Source organism: Vanessa atalanta, chromosome 14 (assembly GCF_905147765.1).
Source record: "Vanessa atalanta chromosome 14, ilVanAtal1.2, whole genome shotgun sequence".
NCBI lineage: Eukaryota > Metazoa > Arthropoda > Insecta > Lepidoptera > Nymphalidae > Vanessa > Vanessa atalanta.
Window position 1 is genome coordinate 313,832 of NC_061884.1, and position 13,650 is coordinate 327,481.

General features: G+C 33.3%; 1 protein-coding gene across 2 annotated transcripts; it reads right to left on the bottom strand.

Moving 5' to 3' along the window:
* Positions 1–1,371: 1,371 nt before the first annotated feature.
* LOC125068839 lies at positions 1,372–13,650 on the bottom strand. 2 transcript variants are annotated; one of them, XM_047678172.1, is made up of 3 exons: positions 13,524–13,650; positions 1,681–1,921; positions 1,372–1,593 (listed from the first exon to the last, which is right to left on the bottom strand). In XM_047678172.1, the coding sequence occupies exons 2-3, from the start codon at positions 1,919–1,921 to the stop codon at positions 1,421–1,423; spliced, it is 414 nt and encodes a 137-aa protein (XP_047534128.1). In that variant the 5' UTR covers positions 13,524–13,650; the 3' UTR covers positions 1,372–1,420. The 2 variants fall into 2 exon arrangements, with proteins under 2 accessions (XP_047534128.1, XP_047534127.1); XM_047678171.1 differs by having other exon boundaries at positions 1,372–1,921.

The window sequence follows — 13,650 nt, forward strand, 5'->3', positions numbered from 1 at the left end:
ATTTCTTTTTGTTATCTTCACGACTTTTTATTGAGATAAATTTGTTCACGTCACTGCAGCTGTTGTACAATAAATACATACAAATATATAACAACCCAAGGCTTTTGACCAGCTGTGACACTTACGCACACAATTGTATTTATAAAGATAATCTTTTCTTATCTTTGCATTTAAATATGGTAATTTATAAAGGCTTCAACCGGTAAATATTAATAAAATGCAGGTTTTGCATTTTTATCAGTTCTTTTAACAACCCTTTTCATGTTAACTGTAGTTTCCATCCGCGGCTTTTTCGACATGTCAGGTAGGGTAAGGAGTCAAATTAGGTAGTACCGTATGATAATGTGTATGCAAAATTTACGTTACGTATTGGTAACAAACAATAAACACACAAGCAAACTCCTTTCACATTTATATATAACATTTTAATTTTATTTCAAGTGAAATACGGAAGATGAATCTGTGATTTAATTCCGCTAATGTCGGAACACAGTGAAGGGTAGTCTTGATTCGGGGTATCTCCACCTCGGCAACCGTTACATAAATACAGACACTCATGTAGAGTGCCGTTAAAAAACCAATTGTTCTCCTTCTTTTCAGATAAAGAAATTCAATTTGTCGTTATCTCACATAACAAATGTTAGTGAGAACGTTATAAAAAGAATTCTTGAAAACGTCGCGGAGTCGAGTCGTTTCTCGCAGGTATCTTAATGTGGAGCGTTGAGTACATTATTGTAGCGAGTGCATTAGTGTATGGGAATAAAACATTTTATATGTCCGTCGCGTCTTAATGTTTACACGTTAAGGAACATACTCAGAAGGTAAGTGAAACTTGTCGGTCTCGTCTCAAACTTTAGTCTGTCTAAAGTTATGTTTATATAAAAGATACATATGTAATGTGGAATGTTAAGTGCGTGAATCTTAAATTGAGATTATGGATTTAACATTGGAGCAAGATCACTACATATTATAAAATAAACTCCGTTATATCCGTATATCCGTCTGTTTGTCTATATGAACGTTATAAACTACCAAACGAATTTTCATATAGTTTGGTTTGACGGAGTGCGTCGTGAGGAAGGTTAAGCTGTATTATTTAATTGTTTAATTTATTTAAATTTCTTGAAATATAATGATATTTGATTAAGATGTCGGAAAAAAGACATGCCGACTGGGAGATTTATTAACGTGCGCTGCGTAAACCAATACAGTTATATTATGTGTTATAGTATAAACGTTTTATGTAAACCCTTATCCTACCCTCCGAAGCCTGAAGAGGTAACTAGTAAATGCTAAACATTAAGAAAATTAGGACTAGATATGTCTTTTGTGTTGGTTTTGTAATTCTGACATGTAAATAAAAGTCACATGAAATATAAAAATAAATAATTTATTACATTAAAATAAACTGTGAGTAATTTTAACCGTACGAATAATGAAATCCGTGGCCAGCGCCGTGACCACCGAACCTCCAGCCGACTCCATAACCGCCCAATGGATTCCTGTATCGGTCGTCATCTTGCTCATCATTCAATCGGTACGAGATCTTTTGCTCGCTAACTCTATGCAATGGAATAACTGTCAAGTCGTGAACTGGAACCAAGTTATGAATTGGTATCAATACTTGGATCAAATTTGTGTGTGTTAAGTTACCATCGTGCCTATTATGTTGGACGTTACCTAACGGTATCACATGTAGATTTGGAACCAAGTATTGGTGTTGGAACTGTAACGACAGTGGTATTGTTGGACCTTTTTTTTTTCTTGTTTTCGTTTCTGGTATTGCATTCGGCTGCGGGTGTTCGATAATTAGTGGAGTGACTGGTGTTACGTCTTTTGATGATATTTTCAAATGGTTTGGTAGATTAGATGCCTTGTAGATTTGGGCCATGACCAGCAAAAGGACGAGGAACGACGTCATCTGTAAATAAGGAGTTAGTGATAAGATATGCGTCAGAGTGGAAGAATGTCATCTATTATCTCAAGATGGCGTTGCTGGTTCAATCTCGAGCATGCATATTTAAATGCTTCTACATAATGTTTATAATTGATCTCGTGTTCATAAAGGATAACATCGTGAGTAAACCTGCATCTGTTAGATACAAATCTGTCCTGAGACTGCACTGACCAGTACTGGAACAGCGTAAAAAGAGACAAAATCTTCTCTTCTAAAAGTAGACAGTCCAGTAATGGACATTAACGAGCTGTTATTTTACGTTATATCCACAAAACCTCACTGGAGCACGGTGAGTTGGAATTATGTTTAGATATTACATCTATTATTTGAAGATGGCGTTTTATTCTCTTATTGATTGTTCTACCTCTAAACACCCATTCACTAATATGCCTGTCAAAACAGAAACCAACAATAACTTAGTATTGTTGCCTTCGGTATTGTTTTTTTTTTTTTTTTATAATAATTTATTTATTCTCTCCCACATTACAGACATTACAGTTTAAACGTATCTTAATAATAAGTACAATTGTGTGTGGGAGACAGGAGCCCCAACTAGGTTTCCCTGTGCTAAGGCTCTCCTGGCTCCACCTCAAGGATATCAACTATTTCTTATATAAATTTACATGTAATATGAAAAGAATGTAACATGTTTGGTATTGGAATATACGATGAGAATGTGGTACAAACAAGTAAAAGCTGCCAAGTAAATTGTTTGATTTTATTTTAAAACAAGATCCTTTACAAAGCGTCAACCTCTCATACAATTATACGAAAAAGAAGACATATTTAATTTTCTTACATATTATATATAGATCAATGTGTCAATGCTATGGTACAGAGTTAAATTAATTTGATAAGACAAAAAGGCGTTCTATCTTTATTTAACCTCAGATGTAAGAAAGAGATAATAGATAAGAGTAAGTCTTGACAAAATAGACGACCTCATTGCCTTTGTTATAATAACCTTCCGAGTTCATTTAAAAAAACCTTATATCTTTATGTAGTATGTATTCAGGTATATGTTATTTATAATATGCGGATTGCGACTATCGTTCATTATAAGTAATCCGATTGATACGGGATAGGTATTTAAAATTAATTGATTCACTCCACAGCCGAAACCGTTTTAAATAATGAAAAATAATCCGAGGAAAGCCCCGGATAGCTTATATTGGATTTGAAATATATATTAACTAAGGTTATTTTTAGGGGTATTTTTTGAGCTAAGGATATTTATAAACAAACTAATAAAATATTTTGTGTTAAATATTACCGGAATCCGGCTTCAAGAATAATGTAGCTTTCGAGTATTTTTTTTTTTTTTTGGTAAAGGTTATTTTCCTTAGTACAAATAAACTAAATTTTAACCCCTTCAAAATTATTTTTACACTGGCTCACTCACTATTAAAACAAGAACATAGTAGTACATACTATCGATATTAATTTTATGTAGAATAATTTGTGAGTCACCCAGACACCTGAAAAATAGTCTGAATCGATTTTTGTTTTGAAGTACATACATTCGTAGTGTATAAAATAAAATTCATGTACAAATGACAAAATAATGTAACATTGTCAATTCTAAATCAATGTTAAAAATTTGTAAAGTTACATCTTACAATAATAATTATTAATTTATTTATATTTCGAGTCAATAATTAATAATGTCTATTGAAATAGAACATTCATTTTGTTAATCGACTTATGACCCAACATAAGATTTTATTATCTGTGGAAAATAAATAAAAAGTTTTGGCGCGCTTCTAAAAACGAAATTATATTGGATAAAAATAAAACTGATCGCAAACGTAAATATAATACTTAAAATGATGAAATAATGGTTAAGGATGACTTTATTTTATAATTAATTAAAGTTATTAAAACTAAATTTAACTAAATATATTTATTTACATTTTTCAAGATTACTCTCATAGACAATTTTATCTGAAGTTTGAAATGCAGACCGTTTCCATTGACAGTCAAGGCGCGAATTCCGATGTCACGTTGTGACGTGACACGTTCAGCTGACAATTGACAGCTGTCACGCATCGTTATTCAATTTATCCCTTTTTTCACGTCAATTGTTCTTTTTGCTTCCATATGAGTTTGTTTATTAGCTACGAAGGGAGAATGAAGTACATGTAATTTATTTTAGAAACACATTTTTTTATGTTTAGAAAAACAGTATTATCTTTACATAGTATAAATAAAGTCGCCTTTTCTGTCCCTATGTCTCTTTGTATGCTTAAATCTTTACAACTACGCAACGGATTTTGATGCGGTTTTTTTTAATAGATGGAGTGATTCGAGAGGAAGGTTTTTGTATATAATACATACACAATATAGTTAAGTAGCACTGATAATTTTATAAGTTTCTAATGTGATGTCGTAAATTTATACATTTTTTGCGCTTACATTGTAAACGCTGGCTGAACCCTACGAGATAGATCAAAATAATGTACCTCAGTATTGTACACCTTAAAACGGTCTTCAAAAAAGTCCGCGATGGTATATGTCTATCTCTTAGGGATTACCCACATTGCTCCCGTGCGAAGCCGGGGCGGGTAGTAGAATATATTTTTAAGAATGCGGCTTGCGGGGCAAATACGATATAACATTGCGCGTGCACACTAGGTTTGAATGACCACTTGGTACACACAAATATAAGCTTTAACACTATAATTCCATAAGAGTCACTTCAGTTAGAATGTATTATTGATATTTTTTAAATTATTAATATTTCAACTAGTATGATGCGCACGTCCTTACGATCTGACATAACGCGTATGTTATCGTGCTGAACTTGTTGATTGTTATCATTACCGTCTTTACCATAAGGCACACGGGACATGTGCCCAGGACCCCCATCCTGAGATGGCCCCGAAGAACCAACAGTTTGTTTCACACGTTTATACCCAAGTTTACTGCTATACATTGTATTTTCGAAATTGTCATATTTAATATTTAATTTACGAAAAGTACCTCACCGTTTATTTGAAACTATACTTAAGGCATGGCTATAAGCAAACTATTTGTACATGGTAGTAAATATCTACCAAAAGGGCCCCAAATTCATGGGTGCTCATGGCCCCAGCATAGCTTGAGACAGCTCTGATTGTTATTAACGACTTTTATTATAATAATTATTGATTATGACCGACGTTTGAGTACTTTTATGTATTTAATAATCTTTTAATGTATTTTATTTGTATTTTAAATTTTGAAGTTTTTACGTCAAAATTTTATATTTTTGTGTAAACATTTCGTCAAAGTAGAAGAATACTAAGCTTAGAAGAATATTAAGCTTTGATGGTGCGGCAGGTCAGCTACTTCTTTATCGTTAAACCGATCGCCATGACTATCGTAATATATTTGAGCGCGGCAAATAAGTACATTTAGTTGTATACTAGCATCAAATAAAATACCTGACATTGTTTTAAGCTCAAATTTAAATTGACGCAGATCAATTAACGCTGAAAAAACGCACCCAAAAAAATATCACTTGTAAAATATGATGTAAAATTTGGTCAAAAATGTCGTTACTATGTTCGCAAACAAATTACGCGCCAGGATCATTATGACAGGGTTCATTACGCGAAACCGATGCCTGCACCTGATACGCTGATAGATTGATGGTTACGTCGAGATAGGGCCAAAATTAATTTATATTTCTGCTTTATTCGTTGAAAAGAGTCTTATACTATCCCATTTGAAGGCCCGATTGATGACAGTTAGTTAAAACGAAAACTATGTAAACGTAAGCAACATTGAGTCCTATGTTTAATTTATTCCTTCAGCGTTCAGAGGTGAAGAAAAAATGTTGTGATTACTTGCGTGGGTCGAGTGGAATACTTAGATATGGTTCAAAATTCCTACCACGTTACGCATTAGACAATTACAAACAAGGCTTACACTATGTATTGTATGTTTTAATCAATTCTGTAATAACAATATTTTAATTTAAGTTATTTTTGAATTGTATTGATAACATCGATATGGAATAAGAGGGTACTTTGACTTTTCTGTACAATATTGTGAGTCACGTAATTCGTAGTGTGGCTTATATAAGTGATGGACGCTCGGTACAGTTCTACCCCACCGACTATGTTCTGAGCCGAGGTGCGATCTCATAGGAGACACCCTCAGGACGAACGTCACTCTCGAGCCCAAAAGGGTTCACTCTAAGGCAGTGTTTTAACACTCGCCCCAACGTTCGGTGACGCTGTAAAGGCCAGTAGGGCCAACAGCACTACTCAACCATGAAAAAAAAGGTACAGTTCAATTCGACTACGACTTTTTACTATTCACTTTGATCCTGGACCAGCAAGGTGCTAATATTTAAGGTACGATATAATTTTGTGATATAGTATAATTGGTACTGCTTGTTAAATTATTGATGAATATATGAATTGTGTTTTTGCAATTATCAATATACAAAGTTAGTATAATTGTATTTAACTAACATGATTGTATTTTTGAAAACGAGTAACTACTGAGTTTCTTGGTATCTACATTCCGAACCGGTACTGTAAATAGTTTGTTAAATACGATTACTACAGTTATTATAATGGCTAAATAAATATTTGTGTTTCGTATATAATCTTTTATTGTCTTATAACCTTAAAATATAATAAAATAATAAAGAAATAGAAATTATCTTAAAATATCCTGACATAATGTATTCACTCTCTATAAAAAATCTAACACACGCGTTCTAACCACTGGGCCATCTCGGCTAAATGCATAGGATATATAAATGATAGAGTAAATATGGCCGTCATGGGACGCCTAGCTGATGACAAACATAAAAATCGGTGGTTATCTAAAATAATCTCAATAAAATTAATAAATAAATGTGGACTAAAATAAACAAAAAATTACGGCTTAGTTAATAAAACAAATCTTTTTTTTGTTATAATAGTAACAAAATATATAGTATACGCGTCACGTTCCCACAAGGGAATAGAGAGCAGCGGCGATAAGGCAAAGAAAAAAAGAAATCTTGTCGGCATGAGAGCAATCTACTGAAAAAACCTTCAATTTATAATTGGCAAACAATAACTGACGTCATTAATTCGGTAAATCAAATCGGCAAATCCTGTAGATAATCTTTTCTAAAAGGATAATATCATCTCAGCATCCCATTTCGGGAAATGATCAGATCCGTTGATTAGAGACGCTATTCTCATTTGCCTTTTGACTTTTAATCAAGTCCGATCGGCGATATTCAGGAGATAAAGTGATTAGTCCTTCTGGTCAAAGGGGTAAAGGTATTCCGTCGTCTATGAAAACCTTTGTAACGTCATAACGAACCCGTGACTGCGTTTCTATTAAGTCTAATGAACAGTGTATAAGTTCTCGATCGGGGTTGCCAATTATTTTTACTTTGCTACAATAAAGCCATCGCTTGGCTGTACAGTTATTTGTGTGAACTAATTTTGGGATCTTAGAAAGTAAAGTGTGGTTAGTGTGGTTTAAGGCTCCATCACGCCGCTTTTATGGCCGCTGTCGGTTTCATCCAACATACAGATTTGAATAAGATGAATAATTTTAATAGTATATTCTTTATATTTTTAATAAAAATACTCTTTTTGTTTGTTGTCCTGTGTTTTTCACAAATTTCGTCTTTACGTACCTAATATAAGAGCGCATCCCTACGATCAAAGTCTGTCTGTCAGTAGGATTGAACGAGAATAAGTTCTTCACAATAAGTTAAGAAATCAAAAACAATTTTGTTTTATTTTTATTTTCTTATCGTACGCTTCAATAAAATAATATCTATCGATGAATGATAAGCAATATAGCAAAGCTATGTTATATAGCTATGTTCAATCCAAGGAAGAACTGACCCAAAAATTGTTTGATAAGCTCATTTTTGTGTGCGAGAAGTTACCCCTGGCTTTTGGCTGATTATTAGTAATGTTTGTCTTATTTTATTTCAATTCATATTTACTTCATTTATTCTGTTTATGTTAGTTTTATAGCAGATAAGACTATCATGAAATACAACTACTTTTAATAAACTTTGTAGCTTGGTCATATAAAGTCATATAAGGGACACCCTAATATATAACACTGACTAAATAAGAATTATTACATAGACACGATTTAGATAGGGAGCCACGAAGCCGAACTATTGAAATAATAAAATTTCAGTTTGTCTTAAAGTCCAAGGTCAGCTGAGCGAGATATGTCTATTACATGTAACGATATCCTCTGACCTTTATTGAGGTTCAAGTTTATATCTAATGTGATAAGTTAACTTATGACGTTATCGGACCCACGGTAAGCTTTAACGTCACGCTCGGTTAGACATGATATTCTTATGACATTAGAGAATCTATGATGTTATAAGAAATGTTTATTTACGAGTATATTCATAGTCAACAAACTCTTTATCGGTAAGCTAAATCGTGTGTTAAAAAAAAAGAATATTACTTTGGGATAGGGCTTCGTGTAAGTGTGTCTTATTCGCACACTCATCGCGTGATATTGTTGTGTCCTGGTTTGGAGAGTGAGCCAGTTTAATATATAATATGTCCAAAAATAAAAATCAGAATATACTTTATATATAGGCTTTAACAACCACTCGTGAAACGTCATTTTATAGAACTATATCTATACATATAATAAAAGTGATGTGTCTGTTTGTAATATTAAAATAACCGCGTTTTATGTTCACGGTCATATACCTAAACATTTTTTTTACAATTTTTGTCCGTCTGTTTGTCTGTCTGTCTGTCTGTTTGTTCCGGCTAATCTCTGGAACGGAGATCATCCTTATTACATCAGATAGCTGATGTAATAAGGAGTAACTAAGGCTACTTTTATTTTAGAATTATATGTAAAATAATATTAAAGTCACGCTTAATTTATTAAATTCAAACGCGCATGAAGTCGCGGGCACAGACTACTACAAACTACCATCGATTCGGAATTTAAATTCTACCGGAAAAGAACCGGCAAGAAACTCAGTTGTTACTCTTTTCTAACATTTGAAATATATTATTTATTTTTTAAATATTGGACAAGATCACATACATTACTCTGACCAAAAGGTAAGTAACTAAAGCACTTGTGTTATGGAAAATCAGAAGTAACGACGGTACCACATACACCCAGACCCAAGACAACATAGAAAACTAATTAACTTTTTCTACATCGACTCGGATTATTAAATAAAGTACAATATATTACATGAAATATAATATATCCTGCCTGAAATCTTATGTTGAACAATATAGCCTTATTTATTCATGTTTTTTTAACAAATCATTTGAATCCATGAATCGGCAGAGTTACAAATATCGGCGGAATTTTATTATAGAAACGAATGCCTTGCCCCGAGAAGGATTTATTGACATTGTGGAGTCGGAAACTTGCCGTTATAGACTTATCCGTACATCTTGTGTCCATACAATGATTCTATCAAAGTGATCAATTTTATTGTAAATATTCATAATAGTTCTGTGTTGTGACGCAACGAGTATTCCTACTTTGTTAAAAACATCACAAACTCCAAGATTATAAACAAACCGGACAGGTCTCTTTTTTAAAAAAATAAAAACAGATTCAATAACTGCAGCGTTACCCGAAAGTAATATGTCCTATAATATAATATTATGAAAATGACCAAAATATGATGTCCTCCTTGACGTGTCCGTCAATGGTGAATTTGGCTAGTCTCTTGAGCGAAGATGGCTTGAAAAGCCACATTTGGTTTTAAACGTTCTGTTGCAGGGGTGACAGAACAATAGGCCTTTGTACGTGTAACCAAAATATACTGGAGTAGCGGTATCAATATTAGTTACTAGTCTAACTTTTCTACCCGCATAAGTTGCGGAGCGGAGAATTTCTGTTAGGGACGATAAACGAGGATTCAACGGAAGTTTAGAATTTAATGTTATGTCTAAAAACACCGACATCGGTTAGATCCTGATAGCTACTGTTTAATGATATGCTATAATTTTTTTTTCTAACTTTAGGTAGGGTAAAACCAAGACGTTTTGTTTTATTAGCATTCAGAATTCAATAAGCGGCTGTGAACCAAAAGTGTTTACATGATGAAGTACGGTTTACATCTTTGAAATATTTTTTTTTCCTGTCAACCTTAAAAATTAGTGAAGGAAACAAAACAACGTCACATATAAATAAGAAATAGAAAAGGACCTAAAATTGATCCTTGTTTTACACCCATCTTTAGCATAGATCAAGAATACTTTATTCCATTAATGTAAAATTGTTGTACTCTTGACTTAAGTATGAAGCACGGAGATCAAGAGCTTTACTTTTAAAACTGTAATATTTCAGCTTATATTTTCGAGCTATTCGTGTTCTACACAATCAAATGCTTTAGACAAATCGCAGAATATTCTAATAGAATTTTGTAATTTTTTGCATGCATCATGATCAAAACGAGAAATACTCGCGACTAATCTAAACATGGTCAATCAAAAGTAATTATAAGAATCTATTCGAATAATGAATATTTTAATTTTATAGACAGACCATATTCGGCCGAAGATACGTAATATTTTTTATTGATTCTTGTTATTATGTTATTCATTTACGTTCTATGTTAATGAACATTGCATACCCTATTTTGCTAACACATATATACATGTATGTATAGTTAGAATGCTGTACAATTATGTTTTTGCCTCTCGTTTTAGAAATTATTGAGCGCTTTGGAATTTATCATGATGATGGAAAGATATACCTGATAGGTTGACCCTGGTACTATGAGGATATTTGACCCTGGTACTATATAGGTGATACTGAAAGTTTCCACAACTGTTGGGACATTGGAACAGGCCCATGTCAGTAAATGAGCATTTAAAACTGCGACTGGAAATGCTGCTGAAAAAAGTGTTAATAATTTTCTCTATCTCAAAATTATACATTTTCACCATTTATATTCGAAACCTTGGACTTTGGAGTAGAAGTGCATGAAATTTCGAAAAACATGAAAGGCCTTTTATTACCTACACTTTTTTGAAATAGGTAGTCGGATGCTCAAATACCTGATGTTGAGTGATCACCTCCGCCCGTAGACATTGGCGACGAAAGACATTTTAATCATTCCTTAGATCTCTATCGCGCTACCAGCCTTGGTAACTAAGCTATTACGTCCCTTGTGCCTGTAGTTATACTGGCTTACTTACCATTCAAACCGAAACACAACAATACAAAGTATTGCTGCTTGGTGGTAGAATATATAATAAGTGATGGTACCTACCCATACAGGCTCACACAAAGCCCTATCACAAAGAAATAGGATAAAATTATTTAATATTTTGCCTAGAAAGCCGGAGTTTCAATTTAATTGGAAAATGGTGCCAGCATTCTTGATACCATTTCACATGGTTATATATTTTCCAGTAGCTATGTTGTATAATTTTTGTATACATATTATGTTTTAATCAATGGAGGCTTTTGCTACGTAGAGAAATAGCATGTGCGATTAAAATAAACTATGCGTACGTACCCTGGTCGGTTATATTGTTACATAGTTCTGAAGTTGTATGCCAACTATAAATAGTTTTCCTCGAGCTTTATGCCTCCATTCGCCGTTTATAGGAAATCTATCAAAATTCTTCAGCTATGAAAGGAAATAATAAGTTTCGCTTAAGATGGTAAAGCAAATGTTCCATGAAATTATGTTCAGATAACCGAATACTTCTTTACTTTCCACTTTCGGGTTCGTATCGCGAAATATAGACGATTGAAACTATTTTTTCGATACCTGTTCGAACCATTACTTTAATGGGCTCACCAGAATATTGTTGATTTGATTTTAAAAGTAGTCAAATTCATATGTCGATTATGTAACGTTTTTATTTTATTACCATTAGGTATTTGATTTTTAATTGGCAGGAGGACTGGCGATGTGTCAATTAATTGTAAGTCATTGCCTCGTAAACATTGGCGGTGTAGGAAATATTGATCCTTCGGCATATGCGCCATCAAACTAAGGGAACTAAGATGTTATGTCCCTTGTAGCTGTAACACTGACTTACTCATCCTTTAAACCGAAACGCAACAATACGATTAGTATTTGTTAACTATAGAACGAGTGACTAGATGACTAGTCAATTAGAGCGAAGTGGAAGCAAATGACTAGGAAGGCAGACCCCATCATTAGATGGGAATAATAAATGCATAGGAGAGAGAGAGAGAGAGAGAGAAGGAGAACTAGTGACTAGTGATTGGTACTTAGCCAGATGGGCTTGTACAATGTTGTCACTGATATTTTTATTTTTCTTTCCAAATAACAGTAAAGCTGGTGTCATTAATAAAGATGACCACTACAGCTCAAGGGATCAGGATAAAATCTGTGACTTTTGTACGTGTGTTGTTTTTGTATATCACTTGTACATTCAGTTTCAAAATATGACATTAACATAAAATTTAAATCGCTATTAAATAAAACCTGTATCGAATGTAATGCGGTTTCAACACTGTAAGTGATAGTAACAAGGCGGCCTTCGTCGATATTGTTACGGTTTAAAACATTTATTGTTACCTTCTATCCACTAAATATGCCTCGTTGGTCTAGTGGCTAGCTTACTATGACGCAGATCCTGAGGTCTTGGGTTCTTAGTTAAATTAAGTGTTATTCGGTATTTTGTACAAAATCGTAACAACTAACTTTGGTGTCAGTTAGCACGTAAATACGTTGGTTCTGCGCCTGAACTCTCCGACCGTGTAGGAGTCCCGTCCCATCGGCTTATGATTGGGAGGGCACGTGTAGTTGTGGATGAACTCGTAGACTATACAATGTTTCGCAAGTCTCCCTTAAAATTGGCCGCTGATTTTGAAATCGAGCAGGATATAATCTAATATATTTAGTTAATTTCTTTGTTTGATTGACGTATTATTGAGACCTTGAAAATAGATTGCGCTGATATTCAAATACTTAACCTTAATAGACTATTAAAAATGGTAATATTCCTATAAACGCGAATAAATATTGTATGTTTTTTTGTAAGCTCGCCTTTTGAATCGAGGTAAGGCATCAAATGTTAATTTTGTGTTTACATATCGACTGTTTACGATTATGTAACATAGTTTATTTTTTGCTAGATTTATTTTTTACAATTATGTGTTAACTAACACTGTGTACTTAATTTCAGTAAAATAGTAACAATTTAACTTTTCGCCATTTTTTCACAATCGAATTTCTTACGAATCGATAGTTTTGTATTTAATATAATTATAAAGAGGTAAGTTACTAGTTGAATACATGATATTTTGATTATCCTTCAAACCAAAACAAAATAATATATTATAGTATTGATGCTTTTCAGTAAAATAATTGATGAATGATAATATATTATTTAACTATTCTTTTTTTCTAAGAAACTAGTCCAAACTTCTGGTGACTCAGGCTTCAGGTGATCTGGCATTTTGCTCAGTCTTTGAGCAAAGTGCCAGCGATTCAGATAGGTAATAGCAAAACGTATGGAGTACAATACCACAGGACAATCTTTTGGTCGGCGTGATTTTATAATTTCTGTATAATTTTATTATCTAGGCTAAATTAAAACAACAATATTAAATTTACCTTGAACGTCCAGATAGTAATCCAGTCCTAGTCAAGCACAGGTACCACTAAATCTCCCGCGGACACTAACTGACAAACTCACTAGATTTGTATATAAACCACGCGTATACTCTCCGACGCAGGCAGT

Bases quoted from the DNA above. Each gene is read 5' to 3' on its own strand.
- LOC125068839 (XM_047678171.1), bottom strand. From the start codon at position 1,921: ATGACGTCGTTCCTCGTCCTTTTGCTGGTCATGGCCCAAATCTACAAG.